The 20,121-nt window shown below is 41.0% G+C and overlaps 1 protein-coding gene across 1 annotated transcript in view; it reads left to right on the forward strand.

Moving 5' to 3' along the window:
* The window catches only part of ASXL3 (additional sex combs like 3, transcriptional regulator), a 180,931-nt gene that overhangs the window by 155,180 nt on the left and 5,630 nt on the right, over positions 1–20,121 (forward strand). The window contains exons 11-14 of the mRNA XM_019542147.1: positions 1,176–1,272; positions 1,758–1,863; positions 11,806–13,756; positions 17,105–20,121. Of these exons, the coding sequence (XP_019397692.1) occupies positions 1,176–1,272; positions 1,758–1,863; positions 11,806–13,756; positions 17,105–20,121 (5,171 nt within the window). The remainder of the gene's footprint in view (positions 1–1,175; positions 1,273–1,757; positions 1,864–11,805; positions 13,757–17,104) is intronic.

Below are 20,121 nucleotides of genomic sequence, written 5' to 3' on the forward strand. Positions count from 1 at the left end.
ACTGGTTTTAAGCCTGATACCAGAATTTGTTGGTATTAGTTGTTCAGTAGGGTCAATTGGTGGAATTCAATCTATATATTATTGATTAATTATATATTATTAATTGTGGCTGTGTCCTTGGCTCCTTTTCTTTGGCCCATTTTAAGAAGAAAGAGGGTGGCTGTTGTTGTCCATGTAGTTAAAACCTGTGTGCATGATGAGAAGTGTACCACCAGATTACAGAGGACATTATCGAGCATTTATCTCTTAGCATCCTCAAAGGATGTGTAATATGCTGTAGTGTGGAGATGCCTTTAACTGGGCAAAATTGGCCTCCTTTCTGTGTGGTGTTCTTTTATACTTTTTTTAAAGCAAATGGTTGTGTGATACTAGCAGCTGTTAATATATTTTATTTATTGATTTTTTTTTTCCTAGTTAGTAAAATCCTAAATACATTGTTTCAACATATCCCCATGGAATGAAAAGAAGTGTTCAGTAGACAGTAAAGGGAACTCATTATAATTATTCTTAATCAGATTAGGCAGTTAAAATAATTTTATGAGTTTTACAAATTTAATAAATATAAATACTAATTATAGTACGCTTCCCACATTTTCATCCTTATAATGTAGTCAATGTTACATGTACATGTTTTTGCTTTTAGTAATGAGGTTGCACTAGCTCTTTTTTTTTTTTGCTTTTAATATTTTCTGTTATGCAGACTTTATTGTCAGCTGCTCTTTTGTCAGTATGCATACTATACTGTGGTATGAGAGCCAGGTTTCTTCAGCACTGAGGAATATAGTAAAGTTACTGTGTTCATTACATTTAATTAATTTGTTTTTCACTGTATTCAGGCAGATGCACAAGTAGAATAATGATCTTGACTTTTAGTTATATAAAACATATTAGGCTCAAGATAGAGAGCTTTTATTAAACCACATCAATCACTTGTAAATTGAGTTACCAGTAATACTGATGATTATTGAAGTAGGCACATTGATGCTGGATTAGGCCACTTGCATTTACAATAATGACCATAATGAAATGCTGTTTTAATACTAGTAGGTTGATTTTCTTTGTTGTTCCCACTTCCCATCCTTCCCCATTTCCCTTAATTGGAACTCTATTCTTATGTAATTTTAGTTAAAGCTATTTCTGACAGTATCTTCTGCTCCTATCAACTTATTTTCTAGATGGGAAGTGATGGAGTTTTGCGCCTCAGTAGTTCTGCTCTAAATAATGAATTCTTTGCATATGCAGCACAGGGATGGAAACAACGATTGGCAGAAGGTAACTCTACTTATTATCAGCTTTAACAAATATTAATAGTGTTAATAGAGAGAGCCTTTTTCACTTGAGAAAAACATTTAGAATGAAAAATGCAATAAAGTGAATTCAGCTACAGTAATTGCTGAACTTGAATTTAGCCTAAAAAAATCTCTCTTCAATTAATACTTTACAGCTTGCTGTGGTAGTTTTATGTGAGCAATTAAAAAAATCCACATAATAAGCATTTTCATCACTGTCACCTTTGGAAACATAAATCCATGTGACTAAATCCTGCCAATACATTTTGAAAATACCAAAAGCTATATACTCTTACAGAAATCCTTCAGACCACACTTACTTTTGTTTGGCATCAAATTCTTATTGGATGGTTTGGTTGATGACTATCACAAACAGCAGTATCATTTACCTGTGTGTGATATGTAATAATCCCAGATTAGAGTAAAACTTGACCACTTTTATTCAATATGTTAGTATTTGTTTTATAGGAGAATTTACTCCAGAAATGCAGTTGCGCATCAGACAAGAGATTGAAAAAGAAAAGAAAACTGAACCTTGGAAAGAAAAGTTCTTTGAGAGGTTTTATGGTGAAAAGTAAGTATTGAAGCAAAAAAAAACCCATTTTTTCATTTTCTTTTAGAAGGAAATGAAAAGATACTTTCCTGCTTCACATAGCACAGTCATGCTATATAATATAGTAAAGCAGTATCAAAGGTAGCAGTCCCCCCATATAAGAAATTGTGGGTGAAATCATAGTGGTATGTCGACACTTACATTAAAAATTCATTTTCAGGTATTTGTTGCTTATCCATAAAAAATAATTCTAGGAAGAACTTGAGACCTAAAAGAAGAACTGACTTATAGGCATGATTTATTTATTTTAAAAGAATAGCAGTATTTCAGTTTTACCCAGCATTATAAACAAAGCTTTTAAAAATTCTAATACCAATAGGTGATTTAAAGTGAAAGTTCATTGGAACAATTGTTTAAATAAATAAGGTGTTTTTAGGCTGTACATTGCTTCATTGTGCTAGTCGTATAGAGGGGTGGAGGTGAAATGGCCTAGAGAATAACTGGGAAAGTAAAACTTTACTAATCGTATCCTCAGAGAGGAGATGAAATGATAAACAGCAACAAATGGGTAAAGAAAATTAGATGTATTAGTCCAGGTTCTTAGCTGATATAAATCAGCATCCTTCCTCTGATGTCATTATGACTATGCCATATATAAGTAAAGTCATTTATTTGGGGGGGGGGCATTAGGAGAATTTCATTTTAAGAAGTCAATCCAGGAGTCTCAAGTTACATGAATGCTAAAATTCTTTTGAAGTTTAGATCCAAGCAATTTATTTGCAATTGTAACTTTGAAATGGCTTTAGTGTATTAGTATGTTAAATAAAGCTTCTGGATAATTCATATGCTTAATATGAACATTATGATGTTTTGGAGGGGTTGTTTTAATTTTGTTATTTTAAAGCTACATCTATTGACAAAATCATGGGTATTCATACACCAAAGCCTATGTACAACTACATGAAAGATTATGGTGCTAACCAAAGCATTACGTCTACACTTCGCAGCACACATCAAACTTCTACAAGCTATTGGTCTGAGACCCCTGCTATATTTGGGCAAAACAAGGCAGGAAATTGAAGGACTTAAAGTTAGCGGTTTTTTTGTGCTGGCAGTTTTCTCACTACAGGAATATTATTTCTGCACCATTTTTATGTTATCCTACTGTGAAAGCATCTCTGATGCCTTAGTGTAACAGAACTGTTCTTTTTGATCAATGGCAAAGCATTCTCCTTGAAAGCCTGGAGACCTGGATCTACTCCAGCTGTTGACCTCTTCATGTAAATATATGTATTAGTTAGCCACTTATATAAGAAGCCTAGTGGCCTTTAATTATACATGCTAGTATAAAAGGCACAGTTACGGAACTCTGTAGTGAGGGGCAGGCTACTTATAGGGATTGCCTTGGGACTTTCTACGACTACTAGAAGCTTAAGCACAACTATGAAAAAAACAATTCCCTTATTTTTAGCAAACAGTGTTCCAAATTCACTGATGGGTAACACATCCATAGGGGGTAGTATTAATGATTTTAAAAAGAGCCAGGAGTCCTGCAATGCTTGCTGAATACTGACTGCGACAATGGTTGGCAGATAATGTTCAGTCTACAATGCTGATGACACATGTCGTTTGTTACAAGAGGTTCTTGACTTGCAGATCATTATGCATGGTGCCCTTTCACTCAACATTTCTTCTAACCACAGTACGGAACCTGAATTATTTTTTCTTCTACGTGTTGTTTTTCACCTATGTTTTATTTAGCTGGCTACTTCTGCTGCCATTTCATTGTTTCTGGGCTCTCTCCTTCTTGCCCTGTCATGCTGCTGAATATTTGGCAGCTTCTGTAATGGCTTTCATGTCGCATGCTGTCTGTTAGGTCTGTTTTTTATTTTAGGTGTAGACATATGACACTTTCACTGTGTCATAAATTGACTGTACTGTGCAATTAAAAAAAAAATGCATGTATGATGAAGAGCCCTGCTCAATTTGAGGGTAAAGTTATTCCTTGAAAAAAATACGTAGCAACTTTTGTTATGTGGGGAGGTTTAGTATGTGGGATGTTATATGTCTGCACCCTATGTTATTTTCATCCAGGACTGAGTATTTGATCCCAACCAAACAACTCTGCCACCTGGTGGCCAAGAACCCTAATAGCACGTATTGCAAGACTGCTAGCTTGGGAGAGCTGGTCCTTTGTCTGCTGCTTACTAGACCTGTGCGAAGCAGTTAGTATTCGCGTCGGATTCAGCCGATTCAGGGGACAGTGATTTGATTAAGTAATTGAATCGTTATCCCAAATTGATTTGGCTGAATCTGATTTGAAGATTTGGCTGCTGCCAAATCGGCCAGATCTCCAGATCAGACAGACCCCATCCACTGCCCGCTCTCCCAGCCCCGTCAATGGCTGCCCTGCCTGGCTCCAGCCTCTCCTGGCTTTAAAAAAAAAAAAAAAAAAAAGAAAGAAAAAGAAAGCCCCCACTCACTGCTGCATGGGGGGCTCTGCCATGAGCCCCTATCCCCCGCCCACTCTCCAAGCCCCAGCCCCAGCTCCCAGCTCTTCAGGGGAAAAAAAAAAAGCCCCATACTCAATGGTTGCTGTCAGGCAGGGCCGGGGGGGAAGGGCAATCCCCACTGCCCCACGCTGCATGGGGGGCTCTGCCACACGCCCCCAGAAACCCCGATGGCCACTGCAGCAGCCAGTGAGTGCAGGGCTTTTTTTTTTTTTAAAGAGCTGGGGGCAGGTGGTGCAGCTACCAATGGGGCTGGGAGAGTGGGCAGGGGATAGGGGCTTGTGGCAGAACCCCCCACACAGTGCGAGGCAATGGAGATGGTCCCTCCCAGCTGGCAGCAGCTGGTGAGTGGGGGCTTTTGTTTTAAGAACCAGGAGCTGGGGCTGGGCGGGGGCAGCCATGGGGGTGGGGCTGTGAGAGCAGGCGAGAGGTACTCAGGGGAGCTGGGGGAGCAGGTAGGGGATGGGGCCTGGCAGGGGTCCCCCCATGGTCCCCTCTCCTGTTCTCCCGCCCCTGCCCCCTACTTAACAGCACGGAGTCAGGGTCCAGGTCCCTGCAACAGCGAGCGGGAACCACCCGAATCTCCTAAGCTCTTTGAATCTTTTCCGAATTGATTTAGAGAGCTCTGAATCACTTTGGACCTTTTTATTGGTCTCCTGATTCGATTCTGATTCAGAGATTCGGCCACTGAATCAGGCTGAATCTCCTCTGAATTGACTCAGCACCCGAAGCTTTACACAGCCCTACTGTTTACTACAGACTAAATTTACTATAGATTAAAATATATGCTAAAATACTCTAGTAATCATGTGGGTCTCTAGCTTTTGGGGGTTTTTTTCTTTGCCTTATTCTAGATAGATTTTAGATTTTTGTGTACTTTCAAATACCTTAATTCCATTAACTCTTGATTTGTCACTGAGCTAATTTATTCCATTAGATCCAAGTCGTGACTAAGCTATAATGACAGAAAAATAGGTTTCATACTGGAATGTGACTTTTTGCTTTCCAGTCCGTGGCATTTTATCATCCCCTCAGCTGAATTAATTTTCTTAGAAATGTTCCACTATTTGGCTGCAGTTTCATCATCTACTTCAAGGAGGACCTCTAATATATGGAGAACCTTTGGGAGCACTCTGTTTACAACCCTTTTGAGTTCATGGCTCTCAAAGGTACTGGAGAGCCTTTTCTATCTGGACTGTAGACATTATGTCTTTTATACCTTTTCATACATTGCTCGTTTCCCTTAATATAAGATCTCCTACTGTCATTCACCTCTATCCATTTTATTTCCTGCTTTCCTTTTCTCTGTCCCTTTTCCTGTGTCTACTCTATGTATCTCCTCCACTTTCCTTGAAATACTGTATCCTTGATCAATAGACATATTATCCTTGACCAGTATGTGTATTTCCATATTCATAAACTTTTTCCATTGTTACCAAACCATGATTTTTTTTTCAATGTTCTCACTCTAATATCCACTCCTGCCAGTGCCAGAGACGGGATACTGGTCTAAATGGACTATAGGTCTAACCCATTATGGTACTTCCTATATTATGTTCTTACAGATTTTTCATTTCACTGGCCTCATTCCATAGGAAATGTTCTTTTTACTCTTTTCAGAGATTTATGTTGCAGTGGTGATACTGTTAGCTCAGGGGGAAGGGTGGGAAAAATATGGTCCATGGGCTGTATCCAGCCTTCTAATTGATCCTGTCCAGCCTGCCAGCTGCGGCCAAAATCCTGAGGAGGGAGGACTGTGCTCCATGCTGCTCCACTTTGCTGAAGCCAGGGCTGGACCATGCAGTGTGCAGACTCCTCTCTCCCCTCAACCCCCACATCCATCCCCCATGCTTGGCTTCCTGTGGACACTATAGTTGCACAGTCATAGAGTCATAGAGAATTGGGGTTGGGAGGGACCTCAGGAAGTCATCTAGTCCAACCCCCTACTTGAAGCAGGACGATCTCCAACTAGATCATCCCAGTCAAGGCTTTGTCTAGCTGGGTCTTAAAGACTTCCAAGGATGAAGAGTCCACAGCCTCTCTGGGTAGCCTGTTCCAGTGTCTTTGTACCCTCCTAGTAAGAAAATTCTTCCTAATACCTAACCTAAACTTCCCTTGCTGCAACTTGAGATGGTTGCTCCTTGTTCTGTCATCTGTCACCACTGAAAACAGTCTAAATCAATCCTCTTTTGAACCTCTGTTCAGGTAGTTGAAGGCTGATATTAAATCCCCTCCATCTTCTCTTCTCAAGACTAAATAAGCCCAGTTCCTTCAGGCTCTTCTCATAAGTCATGTCCCCCAGCCCCTGAACCATTTTCATTACACTCTGCTAGACTCTCTCTAATTTGTCCTCATCCTTTTTGTAGTGGGGGGCCCAAAACAGAACACAGTACTCCAAATGTGGCCTCATCAGTGCTGAATAGAGGAGAGTAATCACTTCCCTTGACCTGCTGGCAACACTCCTACAAATGCCCTTAGCCTTCTTAGCAACACGGGCACACTGCTGGTTCATATTCAACTTGCTGTGTACTGTAAGCCCTGGGTCCTTTTCTGCAGAGCTGCTGCCCAGCGAGTCAGTCCCCAGCCTGAACCAGTGCATGGGACTGTTCCATCCTAAGTGCAGGACTTTGCACTGTCCTTGTTGAACCTCATGAGATTTCTTTTGGCCCAATTGTCCAATTTGTCTAGGTCACTCTGAATCCCAGCCGTACCCTCCAGTGTACCTACTACTCCTCCCAGTTTGGTATCATATGCAAAATCACTGAGAGTGCACTCTATGCCATCTTCCAGCTTGTTGATTAACATACTGAACAAAACCAGCCCCAGACTGACCCCCGGGGCATTCCACTTGATACCAGCTGCCAACTAGACATTGAGTCATTGATTACTACTCTTTCACCCTGATGATCCAGCCAGTTTTCTAGCTACCATACTGTCCATTCGTCTAACCTATACTTCCTTAGCTTGCTTGCAGGAATATTGTGGGAGACCATATCAAAAGCCTTGCTAAAATCAAGGTATATCATGTCCACTTCTCTTCCTACATCCACAGAGCCAGTCACCCTGTCATAGAAAGGAATCAGGTTGGTCAGACATGCGTTGCCCTTAGTGAATCCATGCTGGCTGTTTCTAATCACTTTCTTCTCCTCCACATGCTTAGAAATGGATTCCTTGAGGATCCGCTGACTGGTCAGTAGTTCCCTGGATCCTCTTCCCCTTTCTTAAAGATGGCACTATATTTGCCTTTTTCCAATCATCTGGGACCTCTCCCAATCACCATGAGTTTTCAAAGATTATGGCCAGCAGCACTGCAATCACATCAGCCAACTCCCTCAGCACCCTCAGGTGCATCCCACTTGGCCCTATGGACTTGTTTATGTCCAGCTTTTTCTAAATAGTCCATAACCTGTACTTTTGCCACTGTTGGCTGTTCACCTTCTCTGCATACTGTGCTGCCAGGTGCAGTATTCTGTGAGCTGACCTTGCCTGTGAAAAGAGAGGTGAAAAAGGCATTGAGCACTTCAGCCCTTTCTGCCTCCCCTATCACTAGGTTGCACCCCATTCCCATTCAGTAAGGAACCCACACTGTCTCTGACTTCACCCCTGCATGCCCAAGCAATACTCTTATATTCCTCCCTAGTTGTTTGTCCAAGCTTTCACTTCTTATAAGCTTCTTTTTTGTGATTTAGTTTACTGAAGAGTTCTCTGCTACGCCAAGCTGGTCTTCTGACATACTTGCTAGTCTTCCTGTACATCAGGATGGTTTCTTCCTGAACTCTCAGTAAGGCTTCTTTAAAGTACAGCCAGCTCTCCTAGATCCTGTCTCCCTCAGACTGGCTTCCCAGGGGATCCTGCTCATGAGTTCCCTGAGCCGAGTCTAAGTCTGCTTTTCTGAAGTGCAAAATTCTGACTCTGCTTCTCTCCTTCCTTCCTTTTCTTAGGATCCTGAACTTGATCATCTTGTGGTTGCTGCTGCCCAAGTTGTCATCTACTAGTACAGAGGTTCCCAACCACTCAGCTGCAGCCCAGTACAGGGCTGCAAAGGGTTGGCTGCTGGGTCGTGGTGCAGGCCCCCCACCTGGGCCCCCATCTGTCCACCTGGGCGATTTAGCTTCCACCACCAGCAGTCAAATGTGGGGTTGGACCTGGGCAGCAGGGAGGGGTGTGGGGGATGGCTGGCTCCATGCACCCTGTCCTGCTTCTGTGCCAGTCTGCAGTGTAGAAAAGGTTGGGAACCACTTCCTAGTACATCCCCATCAATTCTTCTTGGTTTGTGAGCAACAGGTCAAGAAAAGCACAGCCCCTAATTGGCGTCTCCAACACTCGCACCAGAAAGTTGTTCCCAACACTCTCCAAAAGCGTCCTGGATTGCCTGCGCACCACTGTATTGCCCTCCTAGCAGATCTCAGGATGATTGAAGTTTCCTATGAGAAAGAGGGCTTGTGACGGGGAAATGTCTACTAGCTGTTTGAAGAAAGCCTCATCCACCATTTCCTCCTGCTCTGGTTATCTATAGCAGAGCCACATCACAATGTCACCTTTGTTGCTCTCTCCTCTTACCCTATGCTAGAGATTTTTGATAGGCCTATCTCCAGTTTCATACTGGAGCTCTGAGCAGTCATATGGCTCTTTTGCATACAGTGCAACTCCTCTTCCTCTTCTCTCCTGTCTGTCCTTCCTGAAAAGTTTATATGCATCCATGACATTGTTCCAGCCCCACAGTGTCTTTTTTATTCCAATCACATCCTAGTTCCATGACTGCAGTGATTTCCAAGGACTTCCAATTTTTCCTGGCACTGTGGCTGCTGGCAGAGATGTGTTGCAGTATGCTGAGTATCTGTCTCACTGCCTACTTGCTGCAATGAACTGCTGCTGCTTTGGCAGCACAAAGATGCATCCATGTTGGCTGTGGGGGGGCTTAGCCTGGGGCAGCCACCCTTGACTTTCCCAGCACGGTGAGGCAGTAGTGGCTTACTGCAGCCGGCGAGATGGCTATTTGACATACGGCATCATACCTTGTCCCATGCAGGCCATGGTGCCAGGACTGCGCAGCACCAGCAGAAAGCCAGGCAGGGGGAGAAGGGATGGGCATGGGGAGGCCGCAGGAGGAGTCTGTGCTGTGTCCAGCTGTGTCCCAGCTGCAGCAGAGCACAGCAGTACAGGCTGCAACCCTCCCTCCCCAGGCTCCTGTCAGATAGGCTCAATTGGCATCTCCCTGGCCCTCACCAGTTTGCCAAAACTTGTTAAGTGACTCTTCAGCTCAAATAATTGCCCACCCCTGCTCTAGCGCCAAGTTTTAAAACAATAACCTCTGACCTTTAATGCAGGTTTAACCATTAATTAACTGCCAAAATTGTCCCACTGATTTTTTCCTTTAATATTGATCACTGTATTATCCCCTATATATCCCTGCTCGGCAGTGGGGGGTGTTAATTTGAAGGCTGGCTGCTATCCGACTTTGCCAAAGTAATCCTACAGCTGCTTGTTTAGGCATTGTCAGTACAATGGACATCTTTATTGTCATGGGGATATTTTCTACCTTACTACAAGCTTGGGGTCTCTTTTTCTTTAAGTTACAGCCATTTATTGTGCAAACCATTGCCTTAAAAAGTGATATCTAGATTCTCCTGTGCTGCAAGTTTCCTTCTTCATATGAACTTCTCTTCTAAGACTATATAGTATTTCTGATTTGTCCTGTCAGGAGCAAGAAGATATTCCTAACATGTTAATCCTATGTCCTTTTATTATTTTCTTTGTACATCTTCTGTTCAGTGAAATTATTAGGATAAATATATTTGAGCACCTATCAGTGACAGAAATTCTCAATTATATTTGATTTCTCTGGGTATTTTTCCCTCACTTCCTTGAGACCAGAATTGTTTCTTCATTCAAAATGTTTGATCAATTATTTTGCAACACATCTATTTACTGTCACAGTCAATGATACTGTCTATTTTATATTTCTAGAACATATGACCAAAAGCTGGATTTGTTCATTGATTATTCCATGCTTGGGTACTATAGAACTTTCAGTGTCTTTTATCCGCACTGTACAAGTTGTTCAAATCCATGTTTCTTGGTTAATTTCTCAATATCTTTCATGATTGCATACAATCTCTTATTTATTCAGTTCTATTCTACCATTCGTAAGGTTCCTCAAGAGGAAAATCTTGTGCATCAGAAAGTTTCAGAATACACCCAAAAATATGAAAATGGGGCCACAGACAATTATTCCTGATTTGACATAAGATCATTAGAACTACGATATCCATTCATCTATAATAGCTTAGCTTTTGTTAGAGGCTTATACAGCAGCTAGTTATCGGCCCCCTTTCCTAAAGGTTCTGAGTATCATCCAAGCCCATTGTCTTCAAAGAAAATGAGGATGTTGGAGGCCTCACAAGTTTAGGTTCTTTGTGTAAGTTTTTTTTCTGAGGTAGATCTGTTTCTTAGATTTAGTTGTCATTTTTCAACTTAAACCAATGATCAGCAATTCCTAGTTTTGTTTTGGTTTTATTTCTGTGGAGAAACATAATTGTACATAAATTATTGAAAAATCCATCTCAGGTAAGGACGAGAAAAAATATATGCCAGAATGAAAGGGTAACCAAGGGCTCTTGGTGCAGGTTTTTGTATTCTGAAAAATGGAAAGCATACAGATTGTAAAAATGTTTCTTCTTTTATACTTAAGGATATTATTATTTTTATAATTGTAATGAAATCTGATGAATCAGTTATGCATAGACAAATCTTTTAAAAATAGTTTAATACTTTAAACAAAGTAGTTATAGTCTGCTGAAACAATGTAATAAAAAACATGCAGGTGTATAACTGGTATTTTTATACTCTGTAAAATAGACTCAATGTGAAAAATGAGAATGAAGTCAAGTTAATGTAATTTTCATTAAAAAAATAATTAGAGGTTTGTAAAACCAAAGTGAAATACCTGCATTCTTTTATCCATTTGAAACCTAATGAGTGTTTGAAGTGCAGTTTTAAATGCATGATGTCAGCTAATTTGGTCCAAAAATATAGGTGAAAGGGGAAGCACAGAGGGTTTCTTTAAAACTCATATTAGTAGAAATATTTTTAGTTTAACATTTCTCCTATGGAATTTGCAATACTAATATAATATAACCATACAATCTGCTTGTTACGTGCAAATTGAATGAAATTATCAAACAGTTAAATAGTGAAAATTAAACTGCATATTTAACATTTCTAAAGTTTTCCAAATCCCAAAGTGTTGGTAATATAGGTTGAGAAGTGTGTTTTTTTCCAAACTGTATAAAATGAAATGTTCAGCTCAGATGTTGAATCTAATCCACTATTATTAACACAGTGGTATCATCTTTATGACATGCATTAAGTAATAGGCATAAAAGAAAAATGAAGCTGCGCCTTAACTGTTTCTGTCATGAAAAACATTTTAACATGCATGATTTGTGTTTAGGTTGGGAATGTCAAGAGGAGAATCTATGAAGCTCACTTCAGTACAGAACAATAACGAAGATGAGAGTAGTTTACTATGTGGATCTTCTGGTACACCGGGTCCTTCTAAGCAAGCAACATTTGAGGAGCCTGAACAGAAAAGCACTAAAATTCCACCTCCCCAAGAAAGAGATTATTGTCACTCTCTCAGTAACATGGAGCAGGCTCCAGTCAAAGATTTTATGACAGAATCAGAGTCAGAGGATATATTGATACCTGAAGAATCAGTAATTCAGGAGGAGATTGCTGAGGAGGTTGAGACCAGTATCTGTGAATGCCAGGAGGAGAACCATAAAACAGAGCATGAGTTTTCTGAGGATCCGGTAAATCCTAGTGCTACAAACAATGAAGCGGAAGAAGTGCAACTTGCAGATAGCTCAGAGTCCTGTGTTGTGATGAATGATGTAATAGATACTTTGTCTCACATTGAAATTAAAGTGGAGTTGAAATCAGAAAGCCCTCAGGAAGAAATGTCAGTTGTGATTGACCAGCTGGAGGACTGTGTATCACCTGCACAGTCTGCTTCATCTATAAACTCTGTCAGTGATGCAGCAGGGAAGGATCCTGAATCTACAAAGGAGCTAAGTACTTCAGAGATGCAAAGCACCAGTTTGGAAGGCTCATTATTCACTGCTGGAGGCATTGCTGTGGATATGGAGCTACAGAGCGATCCAGAGGAACGGTTGTCTGAAAATGCTTGTATTTCTGAAACTTCCTTTTCCTCTGAAAGCCCAGAGGGTCCTTGTGTCAGTATTGCATCTCCAGGGGGTGATACCCAGTCCACTTCTGAGGAGCCCTGTACTCCAGCATCTCTTGAAACAGCTTGCTCATCTGAGGTTTCCAGCACTGAAAATATTGATGCTGATAGTCAGCAGAAGACCTCTGATGAAAATCTACACACACCTTTAATGTCAGAAATATCTCCAATGTCCACGTCACCTGTAACCTCAGAAGCATCTTCGATGTCAAACTTGCCTTTGACATCAGAGGCATCACCAGCTTCTAATTTACCTTTAACATCAGAAACTTCCCCAATGTCTGATGTACCTTTAACATCAGAAACCTCTTCAGTGTCTTCTGTGCTTCTAACTTCTGAAACATCTCTGGCAACCAGTTTACCTCTTCCATCAGAAACATCTCCAATTTCTAATTCTCCAAGGAGTGAAAGACTTACTCTACAGCAAAGAAAATCCCCATGTTTGTCTGAAGAGTCCCTTCCCATTTTAAGAGAAGAAACCTCTTCCAGTCCTAAGGTTCCTCAAGAGGAAAATCTTGTGCATCAGAAACAGTTTCAGAATACACCTGAAAATATGAAAGTGGGTCCACAGGCAATTATACCTGAAATGTCATTATTGGAAGAGCCCCAGAGCAAAACCCTGAGTCATCAGTCTTGCAAATCGCATTCTGAAATTGAGAAATCTTTTGTCTCCATTCCAGAACACTCTTCTCCAGAAGTGATCAAAAATAAAAATAATGTTCAGCAAAGAGCTGAAAAGAAAAATACACTCTCACCATCAGAAGTATCTGTTTTATCAGAAGCAACGGTGGGTAAAAACAGTGAACTCCTTCCGTCAAAACCCCATGATAAACTATATACCTCATCCCTAGAGAAGGCTTCGTTCTCGGAAGTGGGCAGAAGTAAGGCTCACAAACTACCAACCAATGCACAGAGCCGGATGGAGAATTCACATTCTTCTAAGTCATTAGAACCAACAAAGTCTCCTGAAGTAAGAAATGAAACTAGAGACCCAGAGATCCCAAAGAGGAAGACTGCAGAGCAGCACAGTTTTGGAATCTGCAAAGAGAAGCGAGCTAGGATAGAAGATGATCTGTCTAATCGGAATGCTTCGTTGACGAGTCCTTTTGAGAAAGAGCAGCCACCCAGAGAAGAGCCACGTGTCCCACCCCTCAAGGTAATGCTGACAGCATAAAGCAGTGGTTCTCAGTTTCATTAGACTCAAGGCACCACTCAGAAAATGCTGGCTCTTAGCTTTCACTCATTTTTGACTAGGGAAAAATAATTAAGCAATTCTTCTGTTGCAAAGAACTCAGAAAGATCACAACAGGTCAGAATGCTTTTTGACAGTATGGATTCCTGTTTGAAATCCCTGGGTTTGCACTCTGCAGCACCCTTTAATGGATCTCATAGCTCCCCAGAGTGCCATGGCACCCTGGTTGAGGACCAGTGGTATAAAGCATAAAGATAAGTTACCTCTTGCCTGATGGCATGTTGTGGTTTTTTTCTGTTTTTCTTAGGTGCTGTCCTCTGTAATTGTTTTCTGTGTTTAGAAGTTGTTGAGCAAGCTCTTTTATTCTAATTCTGCATTCACATGAGGAAAGGTTTTCCAGATATATTTAACTTAAATTCAGGGAACTTTCCCATTATTTTCACAAAGTTTCCTGCTATATTTGGTAATGAACACATCTACAATACTCACAATCAAGGGCTTATTTTCTCACCATCTGCTTTTCTTCAAGTTGAAGACCTTCAGGAAAGTTGCACTAGAAAAGTCATTACCCCAGCACCATTCTCATGAAAACTGATCAGCGTTGTAATTCAGTAAAGGGGCAGGGCAAAGACTGTAGGACTCTGTTTTGAGTAATATCCATTTCTTTGCCAGGGTGGGACCCATGGCTGAAGTATAAGATTTCCCAGATGACTTATGTTAAAACAAAAGCTTACCCATAATAAAGAAAATCTTTAATAGAATGCAGATAGCTTTGTTAGTAGCAAAGCAAAAGGCAAAAAATCCTATTCCTTTTATATATCTCTTTCTTCTATTTAAATTAACTGCAGTAGAAAAGTTCTTCTAATACGTAGTTAGGAGGAAGTCATATGGATAATGGTCATATGGATTATACCATAGATTAATTGTAATATAGCTGTAATTATATTTAGTGTCTCAGTTTTTCTTGTGTCTTGTCCATCCAAAGTTTTGTGTGCGACTATTTAAGGCAATACGCAAACCATTTCTTTTGCAGTGCAAGTTCCTGATTAGTCCGAACTGTTCCTTTTTCCATTTATTTATAACTGCTGCAATCACTGAACATCTTTACATTGGCCAGGAGGGCAAATACAGGAAATGTATCGACCACACTAGTACACCATTTATGAACAGTGGTAGTTCATAAGCAGTTATGCAACCAGAAGCCTGTCCATTCTAAGTGTAGTAGTACTCTTTTTTTTTTGAAGGACTCTCTCCTAATATGTGTATTCTATCTAGTCACAAAAATATGTTACTACAGAGAACCCCCCCCCAATAAATTAATAGTCATATAGGTTGCTACCGTTTTATCAATCTTGATACAAAATAAGATTTTAAAAATTGTACTGCTGAAATGGGAAGCAAAATGTTTCAAAGTACCTGTAAGGTGGTAAATGAGCAGATTTGAGGGGAAACAAATGATTTAAGAGACTAGTTGCAGAAAATGGCATATTGCTAGTACAAACCCATCAACATTCAGTAGAAACCAAAAACTGCTACCATCTGAAGGGTCTTTGTTGGCACATGCAAAATGAGTTGGTCTCATTCTATCCAGTTGCTAGCAGAGGTTTCCACATTACACAAACCACCACCTTTAATGGGAAGTAACTGGCATAGGCTAGTAACTGAGCAGAGGTCAAGACTTGAATTGACAAGGAGAAGGGCCCATTGGTAAAGCTGCCTGACTAAGGTTCAGCTGCTATGGTCTTTTCTGTACTACGAATAAAAATTATATAAGCTGTAGTATTTGAACTTTGTTTCCCGCTGCTTCGTAATGTGGGGGGGATTCTGTCAGTCCTTCACAGAAAGTTAGTCTGTCTACAGTTCCTACCTTTAAAGACTGTTTAAAGAACACTGTTCACTGAAGCAAAGCACTGTAAAAGGCAGGCAGTTCTATAGACTATTTTGGAAATTCATTTTTAATGCTTATTTTATTGAGTAAATATTTAGTTCTTAGAGGCGGTGCCACTGACTGCTGTTATCTTTCCTTTACAAAAACAATCCTGTCTATATCCCATAAGCATTCTGATGTATTTCTTATTTCCTGTAACCCACTCACAATTCCCATCTCTGTTACTCCTAGAAGGGAAGTTGTGAGTTAGCACTGAGGCCCTGTAAGACTAGCAGCTGATAAGTGCACATCTGTATTAAGAAGCTAAAATCCAGCTGGCTTGATTCGTTCCTGGCTGACCAGCATAGGAACTGGTTTGGAAAATTATCCTATGCCCTAATTCTGAAAATACATATGCATGTGCATAACAATATGAGCAGTCCCATTGTTTTCACTGGGATTATTCATTTGCTTGAAGTTAAACTGTCAGTAAACTGTGATGGGCAGGTGATAAGCTAGGTAGATCTCCTACAAGGTTTAGAGAGCCAGGGAGAAAAATGGCCTTTTTCTTTCTTTTTTTTTTTTTTTAAGATTTACTCTTTAAGGCATTGTCATTGACTGATTCTTGGCATGATGTGAATCAATCTCAGGGGAAACTCAGCCCTCCATCATCCTAGAGAAAAGATTTGTTAGTTACAGTTGCTTATTATAGTAAGTGCTTGGGCTAGGTACAGATATTCAAAAACCCTGAAGCGGAATCAATTTGTTGCATGTTTTTCTGTAAGTGGTGTAGTTTAGATCAGTAGTGAACAAACGCACACACACATTCCCCCTTTTGTGGGGAGAGGGAAAGGGAGAGATCAAATCTTAGACCGGGTTCTGCCATTTTTAAACCAGTGTATGCGCTAAAGTCCTGGTCTGTTATGGATATAGGTTCCTAATCACTTATCCCAGTAAAAGTGTAATAATGTCTGTACTTGGCCTTGGTGTCATATAGGGAAGGAGAGTAATTTCCAATAATAGACTCTGTGGAGAAAAAGCATTACATGACTATTATTATTATACTTGCAGTAAGTACTGAGTAGGAGGCCCTTTTTCTGCCCCATTTCACTAGGCCCACTGAGCTCTTCCTCCTAGGTACACTGCAGGTCAACAAAGCATGATGAATTATATTAGATAAACATTTTCTTTTCATCCACTTCATTCCTCTTTCTCTCTCAATGAAAGTATGGTCCCATAGAAGCTGACACAGATGACCATTACTCCTGTTAGAGCATGATAAATCATAAAAATGTATCTTTAATACTTAGCTTTTTCCTGTCTAAGTACAATGAAGAATAATTGCCTTCATTAGTATGTTCTTGAACTTCTTAGAAGATAGTAAAGGAATTTAATTTGTATAGGATCCTGTTCATTTATTGCTTGCTTTCTTTTTCTTCTTTTAGATTCAGCTCTCAAAAATTGGGCCACCTTTTATTATCAAGAGCCAGCCTGTTTCCAAACCAGAACCTCGGGTTTCCCCAAGTACGTCAGTCAGTAGCGGGAGGAACACTGGGGCTAGAACTCTTGCAGATATCAAGGCAAGAGCTCAGCAAGCTAGAGCCCAGAGAGAGGCTGCAGCTGCAGCTGCGGTGGCAGCAGCCGCAAGCATAGTCTCTGGAGCTATGGGAAGTCCATGCGAAGGTGGGAAGACAAGAACGCTGGCACATATCAAGGAGCAAACCAAGGCCAAGCTATTTGCAAAGCATCAAGCTAGAGCCCACTTACTCCAGACCAGTAAAGAAGTAAAAGCACAGCTGAGCTCAAAGGAAGGTGCCTCATCCCTGGAGATCTCAGCTTCTTCTGACACAAAGATTGAAGGTTCTACTGGTGTCATTATAGTTAATCCTAACTGCAGGTCTCCTAGCAACAAGTCCACTCACCTCCGCGAGACAACCACCTTATTGCAGCAGTCACTTAATACAGCTACATTACCAGAAACTGCTACTGACATATCTGTGCACAGTTCTGATGAAAATATACCTATGCCACATTTGTGTGAAAAAATTATTTCATCTACCTCTACTGAAAATAACAGTGTGCCAGTGCTTTATAATAAAAATTCAGTCTCTGTGTCTGTTTGCAGCACTGCTATGTCAGGAGCAATTAAAGAACTTCCCTTTGCAAGTTCTGTTGATAAATCCTCTGTTTTAATGTCTGTTGACAGTACGAATCCAACAGTGTCAGCTTGTAATATGAACATGCTGAAATCCATCCAAGGGGCTGATACTCCGTGCATAGCTGTTGCACCAAAATGTATTGATAACAGTAATGTTCCAGTCTCGATAGACAATGCAGTCTTATCAAATTCCATTGATGAGAAAAGGTTGCCAGTATCAAGTAGCAGTGCAAATAATGCAGCCTCCAGTCAATATACCACTGTGCCAGCTTCATCCATTGCAAGTAATTTGCCAAATCATCTCTCTGGTAGTTCTGTACTGATTCCCCCAGTGGGGACTACCAACAGATTTTCTTCTGACAAGATAGCCATAAGTGGGTGCAATGAGCAAAGTACTGTATCCATTAACACTACTGTTAGATCAGCTTTAAGTTGCAGTGATGCAGTTCCAGGAGCAGACTCTGTTGCAAGGCCAACCATTTCAATGTTTACTGGTAATATGGTGACAATAAGTTCTTATGACAATGCTACTAAATTAAGTGCTGATATCTTAGAAAAAAGTTCTGGAACGCGAAACCGAATAGATCTGTCTGGTAAATCCCAGGCAGTGAACTTTACACAGACAGCCATGAACAGATCTATACCATGCAAAGTCATTGTTGATCACACTACAACACTGAACTCCAGTTTGTCGCTGTCTGCTTCCATTGAAAATGCAGAAAACAGCACAGACCTGCAAAGCAGACCTGTGAGGACAGAAACTGCCTTACAAAATATAGCGTGTCCTCAAGTGTCTGTAATAAGCAGGCCTGAAATAGTCACTAATGAAGGTCTCGAGCACAGTTCCAGCTTTATCACTGTTGCAGCAAAGCAAGGTGGCAAAAACTTGCAGGCAGGAGGTTGTTCAAGTCTTCGAGAAGTGCCTCTTACTCCTCAAGAAAAATTAATTGAGGTTGTTGCTCCTAGCCAAGGTTTTGCTGAGCAGTTACGAGGTCCTCCATCCTTTAAAAATGAAGCAGATGCTGCCTGTGCTAATCAGTATAACACTAATAACAGAATTTGCTGGCACAGTGAAGAGGTAATGAACATGGACCAACCTGTGGTCAGCCATCTCAACTCAAATAAGCATAAAGACTATACCGAGCAAAACTGTTTAAAAAATGTCAAAACTGAACCTTTGAATTACACGCAAATGTCAGAGTTGCAGTCAAGGAGTTTGATGACAAATATTGGTGTTCCTGTTAAATCAGAAACTAATGAATCTGACAAGTGCTTTAGGATGGACACTGAAGATTTTACAGGACCCGAAATGCCTTCCCAGACTGCAGAAACAGCCACAAGTGCACAGCTGACACAAACCTCCAAGACATCTGTTACAGATTCCATGGAGGACTCTTTGTCATTGACAGCAGAAACCCTAAAAAGAGTTGCAAGTGCTGGCAGCTCTAGCTGTCGTTTATCATCAGTAGAGGCCAACAACCCCCTAGTGACCCAGTTATTGCAAGGCAACCTGCCTTTGGAAAAAGTGCTGCCGCAGCCCAGATCTGGAGCCAAACTAGAAATTAACAGGCTTCCCCTGCCTTTGCAAACTACCTCAGTATGTAAAACTGCAGCGTCTGAGAGAAATATTGTTGAAAATCCTTCCAGCTCTCCCAATCCAGATGGTAAAGGATTTACAGCAAGCAGCGTAGTCCCAATGCAGATCAGAAAGCGTGAAAACCATCCGAAAAAGAGGATGGCCAGGACTGTAGGGGACCATGCTCAAATTAAATGCGAGTCTGGGAAGATGTCAATGGACACGGATGTTAAAGTGGCTCCTTGCATAATCAGTTCCAACATGAATCAACTAGGGCACGGTCAGCCATATAAACAAGAGTGGCTGAACAAGCATGCCGTTCAGAATAGAATTGCTCACAGCCCGGAGATCAAGCAGCAGAAGAGGCCGCTGGCTTCATGCAGTTTCCAACAGAGCTTATTTCATGTTGACAAAAATGGCAGCTTTCATGCAGAAGCTAGTACCTCACACAGACAGCATTTCTACCAAATGTCCATGGCTGCAAGAGGCCCCATCCCTACAGCAGCTTTGTTGCAACCTACTTCAAAAGCCCCATCTGGCTGCAGTGCGTTTGCTTTCAACAGACACCTGGAACAGAAGGGTTTGGCCGAGGTCAGTCTTTCTACAGCCGCTCACCAGCTGAGGCTAGGAAGTGTGTTTTCCCCTAATATTCAAATTAAGGAAAGTGATGACATTGCCAGTGCCTCACAAACACTACAGAATAAAACATTAGTGCACCCTCCCCCTCC

This window comes from Crocodylus porosus, unplaced genomic scaffold (genome assembly GCF_001723895.1).
Source record: "Crocodylus porosus isolate Cpor-Errol unplaced genomic scaffold, CroPor_comp1, whole genome shotgun sequence".
Taxonomy (NCBI): domain Eukaryota; kingdom Metazoa; phylum Chordata; order Crocodylia; family Crocodylidae; genus Crocodylus; species Crocodylus porosus.